The sequence below is a fragment of the Eumetopias jubatus genome, unplaced genomic scaffold (assembly GCF_037043125.1).
Source record: "Eumetopias jubatus isolate StellerSeaLion01/CBP00866 unplaced genomic scaffold, mEumJub1_p1.0 scaffold_9, whole genome shotgun sequence".
NCBI lineage: Eukaryota > Metazoa > Chordata > Mammalia > Carnivora > Otariidae > Eumetopias > Eumetopias jubatus.
The window spans coordinates 63,431,914-63,455,266 of NW_028274815.1; the positions used below are offsets into that span (position 1 = coordinate 63,431,914).

The following is a 23,353-nucleotide window of genomic DNA, read 5'->3' on the forward strand; positions in this document are numbered from 1 at the left end:
ACCAAACTGTGAAAGCTTTTTAAAGCTTTTCTTTTAAGATCAGAAACAAGACAAAGACACCCATTCTCAACCACTTTTACTCAATATAGTACTGGAAATCCTAGCCAGAGCAACTGGCAAGAAAAAAGAAATAAAAGGCATCATCCAAATAGAAAAAAAGTAAAATTTTCTGTGTCAATGACACACTATTATATAGAGAAACCCTGAAGGACTCCACAAAACAACTACTAGAACTAATAAACACAGTGAAGTTGCAGGATACAAAACCAATACACAAAAATCAGTTGTGTTTCTGTACACTAACAATGAGCTATTGGAAAGAGAAATTTAGAAAACAATCCCATTTACAATAGCATCAAAAAGAATACATTATTTAGGAATAAATCTAACCAAGGACATGAAAAATCTGTACACTGAAAACCATAAAACATTAATAAAAGAAATGGAAGAAGACCCAATAAATAGAAAGATAGTCCGTTAATATTAATTCAATTATTATTATTAAAATGTCCACACTACCCAAAGCAATCTACAGATTGCTGTGCAATCCCTATCAAAATTCCAATGGCTGTTTCACAGAAAATCCTAAAACTTATATGGAACCACAGAAGACCCTAAATAGCCAAAGCATTTTGAGTAAGAAGAACAAAGCTGGAGGCATCACATTTCTGATTTCAAACGACATTACAAAGCTATATTAATCAAAACAGCATGGTATTGGCACAAAAACAGACATATAAATCAATGATATCTAATAATAGCCCAGAAATAAACCCATGCCTTCATGGTCAATTAATTTTTGACAAAGAAGCCAAGTATTACAATGAGGAAAGAATAGGCTCTTCAATAAATGGTGTTAGGAACACTGGGTAGTCACATGAAAAGTAATTAAACTGAATCCCAATCTTATACTATACACAAAAATCAACTCAAAATGGATTTAAAGACTTGAGTGTAAGACCTGAAACCATAAAATACCTAGAAGAAAATGTAGGAGTATGCTCCTTGATATTCATCTTGGTAATGATATTTTGGATTTCACATCAAAAGCAAGTCAATAAAAGCAAAAATAAACAAGTGGGACTACATCTAACTTAAAAACTTCTGCACAACAGAGGAAACCATCCACAAAATGGAAAAGCAATGCATGAAATGGCAGAAAACATTTGCAAACCACATATCCAATGAGGGATTGGTATCAAAATATACAAGAATTCATACAACTCAATACCAAAAACCAGATAACCTAATTTTAAAATAGGCAAAGGAGCTGAATACTTGGTTATCCAAGAAGCCATCCAAATGGCCAATAGGTACAAGGAAAGGTGCTCATTATCACTAATCAGAGAAATGTAAATTGAAATCCCAACGAGATTTTCACCTCATGCCTGTTAGAATGGCCATCATAAAAAAGACAAATAGAAAATGCTACTGAAGCTATAGAAAAAAGGAAACACTTTTAGACTGTTGGGAGGGATGTAAATTGGTACAGCCACTATGGAACCAGTATGGAGGTTCCTTGAGAAATTAAAAACAGAACTACCATATGATCCAACAATTCCATTTCCGGGTATATATCCAAAGAAAATAAAATAATTATCCTGAAGAGATATCTGCACTCCCATGTTCACAGCAGCATTATTCACATGGCCAACACATGGAAATAATCTAAGTGTCTGTCAATGGGTGAGTGGATAAAGAATATATATACAATGGAATATTATTCAGCCTATATAATTATTCACCCTTATAAAATGGAAATCCTGCCATGGGTGACAACATGAATGAAACTGGAGGGCATTATGCTGAATGAAATAAACCAGACAGAGCAAGACAAATACTACATGGTATCATTTATATGTGGAATTTTAAAAAAGTAAAGTCAAACTCATAAAAACAGAAAGTAGAATGGTGGATGCCAGGGGCTGAGAAGTGGGGGAAATAGGGATAGACTGGCAAAAAGTTATAAACTTTCAGCTATAAGATGAATAAGGTCTGAGGCTCTAATGTATAATATAGTGACTACAGTTGATAATACTGTAATGTATAATTGAAATTTGTTAAGAAAGCTGAACATAAGTGTTCTCAACAAAAACAAAAAGCAAATGTGTGAGGTGACGTATGTGTTAACTCAACTGTGGGAATCCTTACACAATGTGTATGAATATCAAAACATTATATTGTATACTTTAAATATACTACAATTTTCTTTGTCAACTATATCTCAATATAGCTGAAAAAAGCTTCAAAAATACTTAGGTATAATCCAACAAAATATGTACAATATCTATATGAGGAAAACTGCAAAAGTCTGATGAAAGAAATCAAAGATCTAAAATATGTGGATAAATATTCCCTGTTCATGGATAAAAGACTCATAGTCTTAAAATATCAGCCTTCCCAACTGCACCTATAGATGCAATGCAATCCTACTGAAAATACCACCAAGTTATTTTGTGTATATTGACATACTGATTTTAAAGTTTATATGGAAAAGCAAAAGATTCAAAAAAGCCAACACAATACTGAAGAAGGAGAACAAAGTCAGAGGACTGACAGGACTCAACTTCAGGACTTTCTATAAAGCTACAATAATTAAGACAGTGTGTCCGTTTCATAAGAATAGACAGAGATCAACAGATCAGAATAAAGAGTCCAGAAATAGGCTCACACAAATACAGCCAACTGATTTTACAAAGGAACACAGGCAATTTAAGAGAGTAATGGTAATCTTAGCAAACAGCACCGGAATTGGACATCCTCATACAAAAAACTGAATGTAGACACTGGCCTTACATAAATATTAACTCAAAATGGTTCACAGGCCTAAATATAAAACAAAATTATAAAACTTCTAGAATATAACATGGGTGAAAATCTAGGTGAACTATGGTGATATGTTTTTAAATACAACACCAAAAGCATAATCTAGGAAAGAAAAAAACTGATTAGTTGGATTTCATTAAAACTGAAAATTTCTGCCTTGCAATACACTATTAATAGAATGAGAAAAACCACCCACAGTCTGAGAGAAAATATTTGCAAAACACACACCTGATAAACAGTACTCACATCCTAAATATACAAAGAACTCTTAAAATTCAACAATAAGAAAATCAACAACCCACCTATAAATAGGCAAAAGATCTGAATAAATATCTCCACAAAGATGATATACAGATGGCAAGTAAGTGTATGAAAAGATGATATACATCTTATGTCACCAGGGAATTGCAAATTAGAACAACAATAAGATAAAATTACACGTTTATTAGAATGGCTGAAATCCAAAACACTGACCATATCAAATGCTGACAATGATATGGAGCAATAGAAACTCTCATTCAAACAAAAAGAAAAAGACCTCTCATTCATTGCTGCAAAATGGTATAGCCACTCTGGAAGACAGTTTAACAGTTTCTTACAAAGCCAAACACAGTCTTACTACATGATCCAAGAATCACATTCCTAGGTATTCATCCAAAGGAGTGGCAAACTATGTCTACACAAAAACCTACACACGAATGCTTATATCAGCTTTATTCGTAACTGCCCAAAACAGGAAACAACCCAGATGCCCTTTAACAGGTGAATGGATAAGCAATCTGTGATATAGTCACATAATGAAATATTCAGCAATAAAAAGAAACATGCTACTAAGCCATGAAAAGATACAGAGGTAACTTAGATGCATATTGCTTAGTGAAGAAGCCAGTTTGAAATGGCTACATAATGTATGATTCCAACTATATACCATTCTGGGAAGGGGAAAACTATAAACAGTAAGAAAACCAGTGGTTTCCACGGGTTTAGGGGCAGGGGGAAGAGGGATAAATAGATGGAACACAGGGGAAATTCAGGGCAGTGAAACTATTCTTTATGATACTATAATGGTAGATACATGATACTATGCATTTGTCAAAACCCAAAAAACTGTACAAGTGAATATTAATGTAAATTATGGACTTCAGTTAACAAATGTACCACACCAATTCAAGCCAACAATGCCAAAATTATACACAGATATTGGAACTATCTGACAAAGACCTTAAAGCAGCTATTACAAAAATGCTCCAGCAAGTAAAGGCAAACACATTTGGCATAAATGGAAACATACCAGTGCAGTAAAAACATAGAAGATACAAAGGAAAATCAAATGGCATTTTGGAATTGAAAAACACAATGACCAAAAATTAAAAGAAAAAAAGAAATTCATGAATGGGCTCAATAGGATTATGGAGAACACATGTGAAAGAAACACTGAATTTCATGATGGACTAAAAAAAAATTGTCCAACCTGAAAAGCAGCAAGATAGAATACTGAAAAATTACATAGAGCATCAAGAACCTGTAGGCAACAACAAAACATTTTAACACTCATGGTGCTGGAGTTCCAGACATAAAGAAGAGTGTGGTGCTGAAGAAATATTTGATGAAATAATGGCTGACACATCCCAAGTTTTATATATATAAAAACCGACAGTGCAGTGAATCCCCAACAGGATAAATGTAAAGAAATCAATGCCCAGATACATCTAATCAAATGGCTGAAAGCTAAAAACAAAGAAAAATCTTGAAAGGAGCCAGAGTAAAACAGTACATTAACGAGAGGAACATGACTCAAATGACTGGATTTTTCATCAGAAACCATGAACACCAGAGGAAAGACCAGAGGAAACCATGAAGACCAGAGGAAACATGTTTGAAGTATTGGGGGAAAAAAAAGCTGTCAATCCAATATCCACCAAAAACTTCTTCAGGCATTAAAGCAAAATAAAGACATTCTCAAGTGAAGAAAAACTGAAAGAATCCATAGTCAGCAGACCTGCTATATAGGAATTGCTAGAGAAAGATATTCAGAAAAAAAGAAAATTGTACAAGGAAATGCACACTATTGAGAATAAAAGAAGATAAAAAAATGGTAAATATCTGGGGAAATGTTGATTCTCTTCAGTTAAAACATATTTCATAGTTGAAGTAAAAATTATAATATGGTCTGGAGGATTTTCAATGAATACAGTGGTAATATATAAGACAACTACAACATATCAGAATGTTAGGATGCCACCAAAGAAGGGCTTAGAAACTGTAGCATGAAATACTTACGCTACGAAAGAAGACAGGTTCAAATAAGTTTCTACCTAACAAAACTAGGAAAAGAGCTAACTACACCCAAATCAAGTGGACGGTAATAATAAAGAAAAAACAGAAATCAATGTAATTGAAACAGAAAAACAATGGAGTCAATCAATGAACCCAAAGGCTGTTTCTTTGAAATGCTCAGTAAAATTGATATACCCATATCATGACTGACAAAAAAAAGAGAAAAGATAGAAATAATCTACATCAGGAATGAAAGAGGGAATATCACTATAGAACCTGTTTTAATTATACATTAAAAGTATAATTATGAACAACTCTACACATATAAATTTGACAATTTCGATTCAGTAGAGCAATTCTCTAAAAACCACAAACTACCAAAAGTTACCTAAAATAAAAACAACCAAATTAGTCCTAAAACTACTAATCAAATTAAAATCAAGTTAAAAAAAAAAAAAACTTCTGGAAAAAAGTATCTGTAAGCCCAATGACTTCACTGCATAGTTCTCCAAAACATTTAAAAAATAATAATACCAATTCCACATATTCACTTCCAGAAAGCAGAAAAGGAGGGAATAATTCACAATTCATTTTACGAACCCAGCATTACCCTGATATCAAAACCAGACAAAATCAGTAGGAAAAACTACAGACCAATGGCCCTCATGACGCTGATGCAAAAAAAGAAAAAAAAAAAAAGGAAACTACTGTTATCCACCATATGAAGTCTGAATAAGAAAAACCACACAATCATAATTGATGCAGAAACATTTGACAAAATGTAATACCCATTCATGATAAAAAAAAAAAACTTTCAGTATGCTAGGGGAGAGCTTCCTCAACTTTATAAAGACTATCTACAAAAAAACCTAAAGTTAACATGATACTAAATGATGAGAGGCCGAAAGCTTCCTCCCCAAAATTGGGAACAAGTCAAGGATATCCATTATCACCATTCCACAGATAATCTCCCATGACTTTGGTAAACTTATTTATCCTAGGATATTTTTTTCAGATTGGGATTTTCTATATGGATAATTGTGTCTTCTGCAAATAGGGACCACTTTATTTTAATTCAACAATACATTTTCTTACTGTTGAATTTTAATTCAACAATACATTTTTAATGTATTTTTCCAGCTCTTAGCATTAGATTTACTATAAATATCAGATTACCCTCAATTGTATTTCTATATATTAATAATGTACAACTGGAAACCAAAATTATAAAAACAATGCCACTTTCAACAGCACTAAAAATTTAGAAAGAAAAACAAAATTTTCATATATACCTAACAGTACATGTACAGGTCCTATTATGCTAAAAACTATAAAATGCTGATGAAAGAAATAAAAGACCTAAAGAAATGGAGAAACATACTGTATTGGAACATTCCACATAGTAAAAATGTCAATTCCCTCCAAATTTGTATTTCAATTTAAGTCAATGCCAACCAAAATTTCAGCAAAGTTCTGTGTTTTTGTTTTTTTTAATAAATACAGGTAAACTGATTTAAAAATGTATACAGAGAGGCAGGAACTAGAAGAGATAAAATAATTTTGAAAAAGAACAAAGTTGAAGGAATCACATTACCCCAATGTCCTTCAGTGGCAGAATAAACAAACTGTGGTACATCCTTACAGTACAATACTACCTGGCAATAAAAATAAATGAACTACAGGAATACACAACTTAGATGAATTTCAAAAGCACTATGCTAAGTAAAAAAAATCCAGTCTCAAAAGGTTACATATTGCATGATCCCATTGGTAGGAATTCTATACATTCTTAAAGAGACAAAATTTTAGTGACAGAGAAAAGATCATTGGTTGCCACTGGTTAGAGCTAAGGAAAGAGTGTGACTAAAGGAAGATTTTAGGGATGATGAACCTATTTTGTACCCTGTTGTGTTACGGTAAAATCCATAGAGATGTATACAGATGAAATTTTTTTAAATTTTTCTCTATATCAATTTTAGAATAATATTAACAAAAAGATACAATACATAATCATAATATGAAGTAGAATATGCTTAATGACAAAGAGGCAAAAAATGATTTTGAAAAGAAATACGCAGTGTACAACGCTGGCAAAAAATACAAAAAGGATAACAACAGTAGGATTCAAGTGGAAGGTGGGACTTCAATAAACAATTTGGATATATAGAAACTGGACAGAATGCCAGTGAGAATTCCAAAACAGAACAAGCAAGTTGATCCTAGTATTTATTTCCAACAGTGAATCCCAAGACTATGACATATAAAAATTACATTTTTAAAAATATTTACTATATCACCACACCCTTAATTTTTAAAGTGAGTTCTTGCATAGTTGTTATAAAAAAAAAAAGCTTATTCTCTATACGGTTATTAAATCCCCTCCAAATATAAATTATTTATTAATTGCATATTCAACTCTGTAGCTTATTAAATATTATAGCACAGTTATCTTCAAACTCTTTTAGTGACAGAATGTTCCTCAAAAGCTTAATGCACAGACCAAAGCAGAAATGCTCAGGTTGAAACATGGGTGGAGGGACCAGAGACTCTACCCATCTCACCTGCAGACCAGGCTCCATTACAAACTGTGAAGACCTACAGGTAACTGATTTGTTACCTTCTGAGTTTGTAACAACATCAGTCATAACTACATTTGTAATAATTTCTTACTAAATGTCTGCTAGATTTTTGCTCTCTTTTGCTTTAAGCATAAACAGCATTCTGCTCATATTAAATTCTATCATTATATTTTCACTTGGCTTTATTAAATTTCTGCCATTCTATAATGTCCTCATTTAGCTCTTTTTAGTGATTTTACTATTGAATGTAGAACAATAACAACAACAACAACAAGAAAAATCCTGCTTATTTTACTCTTTATTTACATGTGCATGAAAAACTTTGATCTTTTAAGGTATATTTTATTCTTTAAAGTACTTCTCTTTTGGGGTGGGGGCGCCTGGGTGGCTCAGTCAGTTAAGCTTCTGACTCTTGATTTCAGCTCAGGTCATGGTCTCAGGGTGGAGAAATACAGCCGCATGTCAGGCTCTACGCTCAGCACGGAGTCTGTTGGAGATTCTCTCCCTCTCCCTCCTCCTCTACCCTTCCCCGTGCCCGCTTGCTAATGCACTCTCTCTCAAATAAATAAAAATTTTTAAAAAATAAAGTACTTCTCTTTGACAATTGATAAGGGATTTTTGGCAATGATACTCTGTAAAGGATTTTAGACTGTTTTTATCTAATACAGTAACTGGCAATTGTAATGCTCTGTAAATTTATATTGTTACTCTTCCTTGTGGTTCTTTGCCAGTTGCTTACTGGTAGTGGTACATACTTCATATTTACTTCATTTTATGGTAGACTATTTTTCAATCCATTTACCTATTTCTCAAACACCCAACACTGATACACTCTGATTTAGATATTTTCATTATTACTAACTAGATACATTTTGAGCTTGCTTGAAGGATTGAAATGCAATTTAACATTTTTTGCTTAACTTTTAACTCCATAATTACTAACCACGGTTTATTAAGCTACTTTAGAAATATGGACTGCATTATAAAATTCTATGTTCATAACGATTTTCACTAAACTGGTTGTACTTTGTATCATCAAATCTTCTAACGTTTTAATTCATTTACCTCGTAAGTCTCTTCCAATTATATACTTTCAAGTGTACTTTATTTTCATGCTAACCTATTACAAAATAATTTCAGATTTCCTAAGACCTCAAATGCTCCCTCCTATCTCTTAAGACTCATTTAATTTGGTCAGGTAATATACTGGAATGATAGCCGTATTTCTCTTGGCTATCATGAAGTCTTTGTATTTTCAGCCTATGAATTAAGGGTTAACATGGTTCTTGTCCTCCTTTCCTAAACCATATTGTAAAATTTATATTTCATTTAAAAAACTACTATGTAAAGACTTTAGTCCCACCCTCACTTTTTGAAACACTTTCTAATATTCATGCTGAAATTAGGTTTCAAATAAGGGAAATCTTTCTCTCTTTAATTATGGTCTCTATTTTGCAGGTCTTCACCTTTTCATGTGATATTCTTATCATCCAAAGATACATTACATAGACAGATAATAGTGCTATTATTTTTCTTCTTGATGATCTCTTTAGGTCATATTTCTCTAACGCAGATTTGCTTTGCTTGTTCATTAATAGTACAACTAATTTTCCGTAAAGCCTCTATCCATGTTTCAGTATCTCTCACAACCTTTCAGGATCTCACAGAATTTCAGGGTCAGAAAGAACTTAAATATCCTTCTCCCAATAAAAACCTCTATTTTTACCAGTATTCCATAATGCATTCAATTTATGTTACACTAAATTTCTGAAGTTATACTTGTTCAAAAGCTTTCTGCTGGAGTAGAAATTCTGATATTATAGCTCGAGCCTACACAATTTTTTTCTTCCCCTTTTCATCACATGGCAATGTATGCTCATTAGATATACAACTTTCTTTTGCTTTCTTCTCATTTTGCTTTTTTCTTGAAATGTCTCATGTGGGGATTTTTTTAATGGGTCTTCTACCTTTCCTTTACCATCTTCCTAACACATTGTAAGATGGAAGGTTTACATAACTAATACTCATGCTCAATTGTTAATACATTTGACACTGGAGATCTATATTAGAATTGGAACGTGATCTTTTAATAGAAACAAGATCAGGTGTAATGAATAGCTTTTCTTCACATTTTCAAGAAATGGAAATTAATAACCCCATTAGCACCGTAAGTGCTCAAAAACAAATATTCTAATGTAATATGATATTTTATTCATTCTTTCCCTTGCTATGTCTATACTCCAAAGAAAAAGGGATTCCAGCATAAAAACTAGCATTGCAATACTTTTTAAATATCTCTTTTCCACTAAAAACACCTAAAGATATGACTCTGTATGAAACGCTACAATTTTTCAATAAAATCATTTATAGATTTGTAGTAAATCACTATTATACAATAGTATCTTGAAGGAATTAAATAATTTTCTAAAAACTATACTTCTATTACAAATTAAGTATTTTGGTATCCGGACAAATTCTATACGAAAACATATTCTTTATCAAGATTCCACATATCTAAATGTTTTGTTTTGTTTTACTCTTAAAAGACCTAGTTTTCTCGATAGCATATCTTTACTATCCAATGAAAAGAAGACATGGTCACGAATAATCCAGTATTTGTTAAAGTATCTATTTTTACATGGTGCTTATTTAAAATTGTATCATAGGGATTTAAAGAGGTTTCTTTTGATCTTCCTGCTGCTTATTAGACTCAAAACAAATGCATAAAATTACTCATTTTTCAAAAAGCAAAAAATCCACCAAATCTTTCTTATTAATTCGTATGCACTATTGGTTGACTATTCTCACTTTTTTTCACAAAAATATTGTTTGACCTAAGTATAGTACATTTTTAATGTATTTTTCCAGCTCTTAGCATTAGATTTACTATAAATATCAGATGTTCTTCCACAGATTTTGTGAACTTAATATTAAAAACATATCACTGATGCTCTACACCTCAGAGTTGTCAATCTGAATGAAAATGACACCATTATCAGCATCATCACTAACAGATTTCTTAAATTAGCTGCCAATACTATCAATTAGATATTTCACAGTTATTTTAGAAATGAGCATGTCAAAAGCATGTCATTTGCAACTATTTTCTCTGGCTAGCAATAAATTCAAAGTGTTCTTTGACAAAGGACATCAATTAGTAGAGCAAAGAGACCTGAGTTCAAATGTAGATGGAGACAATTACTAAAACTGTGGCATGCAAGTAAATTACTTAACCTCCCCCTAAGCCTCCGTATCTTCCTTATTAGTTTACTGGGAGAATTAAATGAAATAATGCATGTAAAGCATTTAACACAGAGCTTGGCACGCACTATGTGAGAGATTTCAGTAGTAGTTGATGTTGATAATGATTTCCTAAAAAAGATTTCAAGAACTACCCGTGGCAGTTATTGGATGCCACAGACACATTATGACTCATCTGCTATTCTTTACTGCAGATTTGCTCTTTCATTCTTCTCTACTTTTCTATGTTCTCCGTTCATGGGCTCCTGAGTGAGGCTTTGGTAACATTACCTCGAAGAACGTCATTAGGTGGCACTCAGAACACCTACTACAATGGAAGCTATGCTCTCCACGAGCCTCTTTCATACATGTTGTAGCTTCCAATCGCTCTTGCTTAAAATAAATTTGGGGAAAGCTGCTTTTGCTCCACATTGAGCATAGATGAGAAAAATGGCCAGTGTCTCTGGGGAATAATTAACAAAAGACAGTTTGTTTCATCTCCATGATAAAATACAGCATTCCTATTAGAAGGCGAATTCATCATTCCCAAAAGTTAAAGAGAATGACACTTTAAAAGTAATTCCAGCTGATTAAATTTAGGGTTCTGAAAAAAAAATTTAATTCATGAATATACTCTGAATCTTTCATTTGATTTTAAAATGTATAAATGTTCATTTAACTTTGAGCCCTTGCCTCTCAGTGTTCTATTCTGAGCTAGTCAAACAAGTGGTAGCAGGCATGCTGGGCTCAATAATACTGCCTCTCCTATTTAAATACTCTTTTTCACTTGGATTGCAAATTAAAGACAGTCTCCTGAACACTGACACATTTTCGATGATTGATTTTGCAAAACGTGTTGATTTTTCTTCCACTGTTTTGCCTCCGTGTGTGTCAACTTTGGCCTTCTTTTCTTGCTCCTTTGCAGAACTGCTGTCTCTTTGAAGCCATTGTCTGCCTCATATGAAAAACGTACATGAAACCTCATGACTAATTACACAGAAAATTCCTGATCTCAAATACAAAATACCTCTGCCCAGGAACCATAACATAGAAGCTTCCAACTATGTACACAACTCTTCATCAAACCTTTCGTTCACTTGAATTAAGAGAAATTCCAATAATTTTTTTTATGTTAAAGTTGTGTTTACATTCTTTGCAAAGCAGATTTCTTATGCATGTTACATGCCTACAAATCAATCCACTTAACAACAAACAACATCCATCCATTTCCTCCCCAAAAGTTTATACTTGCTGTTAGGTCTGCTATTAGGTGCTTCTGGATGAATTCAATTAAGTGCTACTCAGTACAGTTTTGTTCTAGATACAAAACTGTCTTCAATACAAAGTCCATTTTTTAACTCCTGACACTACGCATTAGCAAAGTAGACTTTTCCCAATAAATCCTATAATCAACGGATTAAGTACATGGTCTCTTATATTTTAAAAATATACTTGAAAAGAAAATGAACAGATACTTCTCTCCCCCCAAAACATACAAAATAATGTCTCTAACTCTAAAAGTACAGGGCCTTACACACATATTGCATCTTATAGTATATACAGCACAAAATGTCATCTCCGATAACCTAGTTGGTGGGCCAAATTTTTTTTCCCATAACAGACTAGTTCTAGAGTTAATTCAATCCATCATTTTTGAAAAACTATTGAATGCAAGGCCTCGCTTTGGCACTCGGAGAGAAGGCCTGCAAGGAGTTTATAATCTAGTGTTGGGGGGTAGTGGTGAATACAAGAGTATGCAAACAGTAATCCTATGAAACCATGAGATAGGCACTGTGAAAGAACATGCCAGGGAAACAAAGAGAGGAAAGTTGGGGGTACCCCCCTGCTTGCCTCGTCTGCGTGTTAGAATTTCCATAAGGGCCACCAGCCACCATTTGTTTTCACAACCCATCCAAGCACCAGACTCCCCTAGCTCCCAGTCTATCAAATCTAGGTACTCCACTCCGTTTAGCTGTGGCTTGCCTTTTTGTTAGACCAGCTCTCCTCTGCCTCTAGTTGTTGTTCTTCTCGCGCAGTTAGTTACCAAGTGCAGTAAATGCAGCACGTGCCATCACACTCCGATTCTGGGAAACCCTGCAAGAACTACCAGTGCACCGATTGGCTAGTCCAACCTTGGATATAAAATTTTAGTTGCTTGCAAATGATGTTTCTGAATGGGGAGATGAGAGGAGGAAGGGGAAAAGTAGCCGCACTACCCCAGAAATGGCCACGATACCTAAGCAGAGTAAGTTGGAATAAGGTCTGCACATGAGCCAAAGCTTAGAATTTCATTGCCTTTGTTGGCTCGTGTCACTTCTTTAATTAATGTCACTTTCTCTGTTTTAATATCAGAGCAAGTGACAAGAGTGCTTCTGGATGAATTGTGTTTTCTGAGGACTATATGGCATACTCTCCCGCAGTCTGACAGAGGGACGTGCCAGCTTTACTTGGCAGTGACAATGCACCAGCTTTAGTTTTAGTAGTTTAATTTGTGGCAGTTATATGTTTTGAATACGTTGAAGTATTCACAACGGTCTCATGGAATCTGTTCCATAGATAAAGTTTACACAGTGGAAAAGAAAAGGCAATGGCTATAAGGCGATTAGGAAAAGCTTCTCTTGGCCACAGCTGGCCTGACAGGCATTTCTGTAAATTTAAGGGCATTTAGGGGATGGGATTAAAGCGATCACAAGGAATGATGGCCCCCCCATTTCTTTTTGCCCAGTTCTGTAGTTGGTGTGAGACGATCATAAGGAATATGATATTTAGAACTCAATTTTATGCAAAATCCATTATTCAAGAAGTGAAGTTTATATACATGATAGACATGCAATGAAATAAATGTTAGAATAGAAAACTTTGTTACTCATGCATTAAGTTGATTCTAACATTTTGGTAAACTAAGTTTTTATTGATATAAAATTCAGAAGAATTTCTGCATTGAGGATAAAGCACCAAACTTTTTCCTTTGGTGTGCTAAAGATCTTTTGGTTTCAGGCTCAAGTATTCTGAAGGTTTTTCATTTGGACTTTTTCCTTCAGCTCCTTTATACACTTTCATGAAGCTTCATCAACTCATGGTGAGAGCTGCCACCAAGGAGTTCTTCCAAACTTTGCCTGCCCTTTCTAAATTTAGGGTTCTTTACTGCAGCAGGTTGAAGATCTGGCTTTGATTGCACCTGGCTCTGCTGGAGAATAGAAATATTCATCTCCACTGAATGCATGCTGCTTAAGTGCTGGAGGCACTTGCAGGAGAGACACTCTCATTGGAAACTTCATTACAATACTTTCTCTTCCCTACATGAAGTAGTAATTCTCATTCACCAAAGATAGAACTGCCTGACACAGCCACGGGAGCTCCCGTTTGACTTTCAAAATTAATCAACCTCTAAGCTGGAGTAGAAATGGCATGTCCTTTAACCTTAAGCACAAAAAGCTCTCAACAGACTGCAGTTTTTATATCCCTGGATGAGAGTTTGGGCCCCTAATACTTAAACTTGATGCACATACTGGGTTTCTGGCATGCTTTTGCCCATACCCATCTGCTAGCCTGGCACTGTGCCCATTCAGAAGGTGTGATGCCAGTTTCAATAGGGCATAGGTGCCAATCAAAGATGGGTTTGGAGGGGCAGCATGCAGAACGCAGCAAAAGTCAGCTCTTCTGCCAGAAGATCCTCCTGTTATCATATAATGCCAATGAAGGGCCACATGCTTCATTGCTTGGGATCACATTGCATCTGTAGATGTTTCTGGCCTTCAATGGATGTCTTTCTACGGAAGCATTTTCAAGGATGACTTGATTGGAGCCATTAAAGAAAAGTCTAACTAACTGACGTCCATCCTTTTAAAAGAAACAGTGGAAACCTTCAACAATTGTCTTGAAATAATTGCTGGGTTTTCTGTCTTTTCTCCTAAAACACTCTTTCATGTAGAATATTGTATGGTGTGTTCAGTCCATGTATTGAAGTTAAAAGGGACAAACATTCTGAAGAAGGACTAATTGCAAAACCAAGTACCTAAGCAGTATACAATCCATAAACACTTCTATATCATTAAGTGTGAATGGTGGGCAAATTTTCATCATCTAAATAACTATTTTCTAGTGAATTCTCGCATTTAGAGCTTCAGAGTTTAATTTTCCTCTCCTTTGTTTTATAAACATGGATATTCCTGTGTCTTAAAAGACCATACCTATTTATTCCTCTTCCATATCAAAAGGAAAAAAAAAAAAACCAAAACACTTCAGAAGCAAAGTCTATCCATATTTCATAAGAAAGCAGAAGCTCTCAAAAACTGAGTTCTTTTATTGTGTGTCAATAGAGGTGAGCTCATTTCATGAAGAAGAAATTTCCCTATAGCAATAGGTTTCAAATTTTTAAACCTTGACCACTATAAACAGTTACAGGATAGTAACAGGTGCAGTAGAAGAAATATAATATAGAAATCAATGAAGAATGCAGCAGTTTGTAAATCTTCCCTGAAGGCAAAAGAGTTTGACAGTAAAACTGCTAAAAATGAAGAACCATAATATATGTTAAAAAGATCAGACACTTAAAATGAAAAAAGCAAAAGCTAAGCCTTAGAAGAACTCTCCCTTTTCATACAAAGAACCCAAACTTCCGTAAATATTTAGATTTCTTGACTGATAGGCATATGAACACTTTTTCTCTAAAAATTCAAAATTAATAGCCTATGGACAGCAAATACAAAATTAAAATACATCTCCTACAGACTTTCATTTCTTGTGTAAAGGTCTAACAGGTGCATTAAATTCACAAGATCCCAGTGATTCCTTCCTCTTGAGTATCTCTCGCCACACCTTCATCTGATAACTACTTTATCATATATACTATAGTTTCTAATATAAAAGTTCTCCCTTATTGGTGTTTATTTCCTTCTTCTTTTCACCCCTACAGTATTATTTGCAAAATTTTCTAGTTACAATCCTAGTGGCACCATAATGTTGCACTGTGTCAGATAAGACTAACTGCTTTTCCCAAAGCCTTCTCTATAAGACATTGCCAAAATAACACAATATAGAGACATATAATAAAGCACTAAGTGTTCCAATAACTCCACTCTGGTGCATTATCATTGGGCTCTTCTGAACATTATTCTACATACCTTCACAATGAATCCATCACTGTGAACAAAAAAGTAAAATAAGTAAAAACGACACATGAGGAAGTAATCTTTTCTATTTCTCCAAAAATAGAAGTCTGTTTCCTTATCAATAAGGGAGCTAAACTTTGATAATTTCTAAAAATCCTACTTAGGCTACCCTGGTTCCTCACTCCCCTCAAAAAAAAGTTTTCTTCTGTATTTCTAAAGCAAAATAGAGCTCATCTGAAGACATGACCCCAAAAATGTATGACCATCACCTAGATAAAGTCTACACATTTATCCATGGATAAGTGATTCGATCTTAAGGCTTCACCAGAGGTTAATTTTAGTTATAATAATGTGTTACTCTTTATAAAAAATAATGCTATTGATTTATGGCATTAAAGCATATATAGATTCTATCAGATGATATTGTAATAACTAGCTCAGCTTTTCTTGCCACTAAGGTACCTCTGTAAGATTACAGGCTGGAATTAAGGGTTGACATCTGTAATTATGGAAGGGAATAAAGAAGATTGGCTTGTGCAGGTTGAATATCCCAACCTCAGTCTCAATCTCTCAAGCAAATAACTTGAACATCTACTCTGTGCTTGATATTCCAAAGATGCTAACTGGTCATTGCTATGCCCGACTTCAAAAAACTAAAACTTCTGCAGATAAATAATCTCTGTTTTTACTCATATAAGCCTTCAAAGGAATTCAGCTTAAGTTTATACATACAACTTTTTCTGGATTTCTTTTTTTTGACTAATTTCTGAAACCCAGTATCTTCCATGTCTGAAGTACATGAGATTCAACTTAAATGAGAATTTTTTACTATGTCATCATGGCTGCTATTATAAATTTTAGGGGTAAAAATATTTAGGTCAGTAAGTAAAATGTCATAGTCTTCCAACGGCATTCTCTATGTTCTTAGTTTACAACATCGGTAGCCAAATCTATCACAATCCATGGCAGGATAAATGGAAAATCCCTCCAATGGATGTCTTTGTCACCATCCTAATCACCTGTGGCACCAGACACTGAACCTGGGATTCAGCTAATCAATGAGGACAGGTGTTTCTAAATAAATAAATAATGACATTTAAGTGTTTACTAAGCTCCAAGTTCTTTAAAAACATTATTTAATCCTCACAATTATTGCTATCTCAGTGATACAGAATAGAAATAGTCTTGTGACTAGGTGGAAGTCATTCAGTTTCTAAGTGTCTTAGGTCAGAATTCAATCCAGATTTGCCTAACACCAAAAGCCATGCCCTCATTTATGCAATCTTCCCTTCATTTGTCTGCGTCTGTGTTGCACCTAGTGGTAAAGAGGAATTCAGACTCAGTTCTCTCTCCTTCCCTGGAAGTTTAGAAACTTTTTCACTTATTTGATACTAAAATTTTCCCATTTCACTTATTTGATACAGCAATTTTCCCATTCCCTGAACCAGCTTCCTCCCGCCCCCCTTCTTTTCATATATAAAGAAATAACCTTGGCTTTGTTCTTGTATTCAGACCTTTCTTTTCCCTCTTATAACTATTTCTATTAATGCTATAGGTACATTATTTGTCCAAGTCAAGAGCAAATACCAAAATTCTCTGTCCCTTCCCCTTGACTCTCAGCTGACGATTCCTCAAAGGCCTTGGCTACTGATCTCAAAGCTAGAGGACAGCTGGACATGCAAAATGAGTTAGACATGGCAGCCGGCTTCTTCCCAGCCTCAGGCAACAAATGCTGAGGAAGTGTCTGCCGAAACAGTGTATCTGGAAAGAAGAACACCTGGAAAGAAGGTAGCTGGACACAAAGGTGTTGTTAAGGAAAACCTGAATTTCTTCACTTATACGCAGGAAATGATGAGAAACATGGTAAAGTGAAAAATATGATACAATTTCATATGAATTTGCTTAGATGACTTTGAAAATAATTAGTAAAAACTAAGTTGAATGAAGTGATTGCTGATGGCATCTCATTAAAGAGCTGATCCTGTGATTTACAAGTGCCACTCTGGACAGAACACTGACAACATCTGGAACACACAGCTTTATTATATATTCTGAAGTATGGAGCCTCTACCTCAAAATAGCTAAACATTTCTTCAAAATCTTTCCCCAGTGGCATGCACTTGCTAGTATTCCCAGGATCCAGGTTCTAACATTCAGATAGTAGGGGTACAGTATAACATATGGAACCTTAAAAATTGTAAAACAAGGGTGCCTGGGTGGCACAGTCAGTTAAGCATAGGACTCTTGGCTTTGGCTCAGGTTGTCATCCCAGAGTCGTGAGATCTAGCCTGGCATCAGGCTCCATGCTCAGCATGGAGTCTGCTTGAGATTCTCTCTCCCTCTCCCTCTTCCCCTCCTGCTCATGCTCGCTCTCTCCTCTCTAAAATAAATAAATAAATCTTTAAAAAAATTATTGTAAAACAAATATTATTTTGATGAGAAAAAATAAGTAAAAAATATGTGACATATACTCAGACTGAAAGAAACAAAGACTTTTTTTGTATTTAAATAGGGACAAATAGAGCACATGCCTGAGCAAATTTCTTTTTCACAACAGGAACCACACAAGTAGTGAATGTATGTGTATGTGTGTGTGTGTATACACACACACACATATATATACCTATATTTAATTTTTAAAATACATTTAAATTTAAATACATATTAACATTTTATATATTTATATTTTAAAAAAAGAAAAGGAATTAAGTTCATTACAATCCATGCTTTCCTGTATTTCTTTGAAATTACTCAAATAATTGAAGTACTAGAAATCTAAAAGTATAACTGATAAGCCATGAGATCCAAGGCTCTAGCTCAGCAACAACAGAAATTTATTCAACTCCCTACCTCTGACTTTGAGTCAGGACGGTATACAAGAGATCTTAGCTCTTTGCTAGACAAGAAAATTCACTAATTCAAAGTCTCAGTCAACACGTATTTTATGGGGAATTCTACTCTCTGTGGACTCTAAGTATACTCCTCTGGTCTTTATCTGTACCGTCTAGTATGGTAGCCACTAGCTATATGTAGCCACTGAGCTCCTGAAACGACTGAATATATCCTGGATTTTAAAGACTGTAACTAGAAATAATTTCTTTTTAAAAAAATATTGATAACATGTTGGAAAAATATTTTAGATATATTGGATGAAATAATATATATCAGTGAAATAAATTTCACCTGTTTCTTTTTACTTTTTTTAATGTGGCTCTTAGAAAATTTTAAATTACGTAAGTGACTTGAATTACCCTTCTCCTGAACAGTGCTGCTTATGGCACTCACAACCTAGTACTCAGAATCATAGCATTTTTCAAGCAAGTTCAAACTCTTTCGATAAGGACACTGTTCTCTAACCCATACATTTTTGTGTGTGTTGGTCTTATTTTCCCAACTTGATTAGACACTGAGATGACTGATAAAGAGTTATCTTTTTACTGAATTTCATTCATTTGTCCAAAATGACAATTCTATCAGAAAAGGAGCTTTATTCATTGTGATCCATGAAACACGTTTGTGAAGGGCAGTGAAATACGCCCCTCTAAACTATGCCTCTTCGCCTAAGGATTATTTTGGGCTGAGGGTACCTGAAAAGGAGCAAGTGCAAGGAGAGGCTTTCTCTGAACTCCCTTTATTTGCATAAAGACAGATCTTCCAAAAAAGACTCAATTGTTATAAATTCCCTCCAGGGAAGTTTCATCAACCAGAAAAAAACTACTCTTACCACAAGAGATTAGAAGTTGATACCAATCCCAGACAAACGTTGTCACAAACTATCATATCCCCCATCTATTCTCTGAAGGGACCATTCATCTTTCCTAAAGATCATTCACTGTCCTTTAAGTGACCTCTATCCCCTCTCCTTTTCCCCTAGTAAGACAGTATATAAGCTCTCAAATCTCACTGCTCTTTGGGGGTATTCACTTTTTTTTTTCTCTGTGATTTCCCCATGCACATAACATTAAAAATTAGTAAACTGGTGTAGCTCTTCTGTTGTCAGTTTATTTCATAAACCCAGCTCTCGAGAGAGTAGAGGCAAAGTCTTTCCTTCCCTACTGTCTGAAATGTTTAATGAGGAATCCAAGATTCCCCCAGCGGAAGTCTTTTACCAGCTTTTTAAACTCCTATAAGAACAGATGTAATGAGTCAATCCATTTAGGATAATTTATCCTTGAGGGTAATTTTTTTAAATCACTAATATTTATCTTATTTTATTCATTAAATCCAGTCATGTAATGGATAGTTCTGATCATTAAACTACAGATTTAAGGTAGTCCTGAACGATCCTTTTAAATTCAGTGTAATTTAAAATTTTTTAAATGTAGTGTAAAAATATATTCAACTAGAGCTCCTTATCTGTACCAAAGAAAACAAAAAATAATTTTGAGTGTCTATTTTCTTATTTATCAAGGATGGCAAATAACTAGTACCATCTAGATGCACAGGAGAGAAGTTAATTCATTCCACACAACAGATGCCTTGAGGTATTAAGACAATTCTCTAGTGAAGCCTAGTTAAGAAATGACCAGAACCCTGTATTACTTAAATATTAATGATTAAGATTCACAGGGTGTTTGGATATAAATAGTTGTGGTTTCTGAGCTATAAAAAGCAATGTTTCCAGGAAAACACACTCTCCGAAAAGAACATTAACATTTATCTGGTGGACTTTATAACCAGGCTCTAGAAGGTCTTCTAGGAGTCATTCAGAAAAACATGGACAGCAAGGAGTGGGGTCAGTCGTGTCTTAAACCAGACATTCTGGTAAACATTAATGATCCTCATTTACTTAATAAAGTACATTTATGAATTCTATTGTAATTCAAAGTTTTAATTTTCAAAAATACTAAGTGATCACAGTTCCCAACACATATACAAGAATATTTGGTAACTTATACTCTACCTAAATATATCAGTCCAAATCCTCCAGAGCCAATCATTTTGCCCAGCATCCATTGTTTTCCTTCCGTATCATCCAGAACCTTGCCTTCTGGAAGTGGAACAGGAAGTCTGTATTTCTCATTTCTTCTTGGTGGCATCACTTCTGTTGGCAGAAAGGTTGACATAAGTCATTACAAATAAAAACAGCAAAAAGTCCAGTTAAAATACATTTCTCAAAATGTCTTCTACAGAGCACTTTCCCAGGTTCCTACAAATAAGGATTATGAGGTCAGTTGGACTTGGGAAAGCCCACACACTATATTCAAATCGGAATTTCACATACATTGAAATCTAAGAAGGACTGATACTAAAAAAACAAACAAACCTTTTGAACTTCACTTAACATGTCCAAAATTCATTTAGGGGAGTCTATAATACCTACTAACAGTGCAGAATATCCCCTAAGAAATGAGTTTACAATTCCCGATGACAAAGAGAAAATAAACTTCATATACATGCAAATACTCCTTTCATTGAGAATGTTAAGTATCAAAGATGAGGTCTTTGGTCACTAAGAGAGAATACAGCTTTGGATTAGGAAAACACGGACAATGGCAACAAATATCACCAAGCACAGCAAGTCACATCACCGACACAGAGCAGGTACTCAGGAAATACTTGTTAAGTAAGCCCGGAATTTTCATGGATATCTAACTTCTCAGAGCACAAGGCCACAGGGCAGTTTCAGGGGTAGCACACTACTCTTTGTTTCTTTAGACCCTGTGTCTTCCCCACCCTCATCAAAGTGAAAAGTGCCCTGCCTTAGAGATTAATCAATTACATGTGTACACAGGTTTGTGAATTTCACAATGAAAGATTTTTAGTTGGAAAAGTGCATAGGGAAACACAAACACACACACACACACACACACACACACCAGCATATCTTCCTGAAACTAATTTACATGTGAAGGTAATTTCAATCCTCTAAGTATTTACAAAGAAAAAAAAAATTTAACTTGGTGAGTGCTTTGAAATGAAAGTTAGTTTTCGTTGTATTCCCATTTTCTGAACGAGAAAGTTTCTGTTCCTTTTAATAAGGCTTCCCTCCTTCACTTACTTTTATCCAATGCCCTGCTATCTTTTACTTAGCATCAGCATCTCAGAGCAAAGGAACACAGCAGAAACCTTTAATGATATTCACCTGTCCTCCTAACACAACCACAAGGGAAACAGGGAATTTATACGGTGAACTATGCTTCAGGTAGTTTTGTGGGGGCTCCCCTTGACCAATACTTTAGATATATACTGGTGTCCAATACATATTTGCGGACTTAAAACCTAAAGTCGTCAAAGAACAACTTTTCAGCAGGGCATAAATCCTGAGTAAGTACAAAGAATAAACAGAGTTTCGGAGGGAAGTCTGTGGCATCAGAACTTGAAAGCTGAAACTGCACATCCTGGGCGGGGTTCCCAGGAGCAAGCGGCGGCCTCCTCTTCAGGCCAGTCCCCGACACGGGTGTCCCTCCGCTTTGGGGTTCCTTCCAGGGCTACTATGAAAAGCGCTCAACACAAGTTGCCGGGGACAAACCGGCGTCCAGAGGCCTGAACACGTGCCAGGACCGGGGTTGGGCGGGCCGTGGCAGGGGCCGGGGGTACCGTACGGCCCGCCACCCGCCTGCCCCCGACTCTCGGAGGCCCCGGGCCGAACCGCCGCGAAGCCCGCCGGCGTCTGTAGACTACCTTCCCGCCTCAAGCTCTCCCTGCCCGGGCGAAAAGCGGAACCCGCCCCCCCCGCCCACGCCTAAACCCTCCGGCCGGTGCTCTGGGCTAAAGCGAGTTGAAGGGGGCGCCGGTTCTCGCTCCGAGTTAGGAAAAAGTGCGTGACCAACCGCGGAAGCAGGGACCCGCCCGGGCCGGGAGGCTCCGGCGCTCACCCCGACGGCGGCCTCTCCCGCGGCGCGGCGGGGCAGGCGGAGAGCGGGGCGCAGAAGTGCCGCTCCACCCGACGCCCAGGACCGGGAAGGAGAAAGAGCTGGCCCGGCGCCGGATTTCCCCCGCCGCCAGGCCGCGCGAGGCACCTCCCGCCTGCTCCTGGGGCCGGGCGGGGCCACGGGCCTCCAATCCCGCGGGGAGGCGGGCCCGGCCCGAGCCGGCCCTCGGAAGGGCCCACGCTGACGTCCTCGCACCCGCGCCGGTTGCGCGGGGCGAGCTTGGCGTCGCCTGGCTCCGGGCGGAGACGCAGGCCTAGGGGCTCGCGAAGCCTCGGACGGGCCGCGGCGTGTGCTTTCGAGCCGGCGCCCCGCTCGCGCTCCGGAGACGCCCAGGGGAAGAGCGAGCGGCGGGTCTGCATCGGGAAAGGGAGATTGCCGCACACCCTGGCCCGCCAGAGCCTGGAGGATGAGCCATCAGATCCCTTTGGTGCATTTGTGTAGGAGG

At 36.1% G+C, this 23,353-nt stretch overlaps 1 protein-coding gene across 3 annotated transcripts in view; it reads right to left on the minus strand.

Annotated features, from left to right (window-relative positions):
- VRK2 (VRK serine/threonine kinase 2) overlaps positions 1 to 22,996 on the minus strand; it is a 117,985-nt gene extending 94,989 nt beyond the window's left edge. For 2 of the 3 annotated variants that reach the window (XM_028089963.2, XM_028089960.2), the window contains exons 1-2: positions 22,852 to 22,996; positions 20,937 to 21,077 (exon numbers count right to left, since the gene is read on the minus strand). In XM_028089963.2, the coding sequence (XP_027945764.1) occupies positions 20,937 to 21,072 (136 nt within the window). In that variant the 5' untranslated portion in view covers positions 21,073 to 21,077; positions 22,852 to 22,996. Of the gene's footprint in view, positions 1 to 20,936; positions 21,078 to 22,806 lie in introns of all 3 variants that reach the window. The other variant, XM_028089962.2, reaches the window with a different exon arrangement.
- Positions 22,997 to 23,353: the final 357 nt, after the last annotated feature.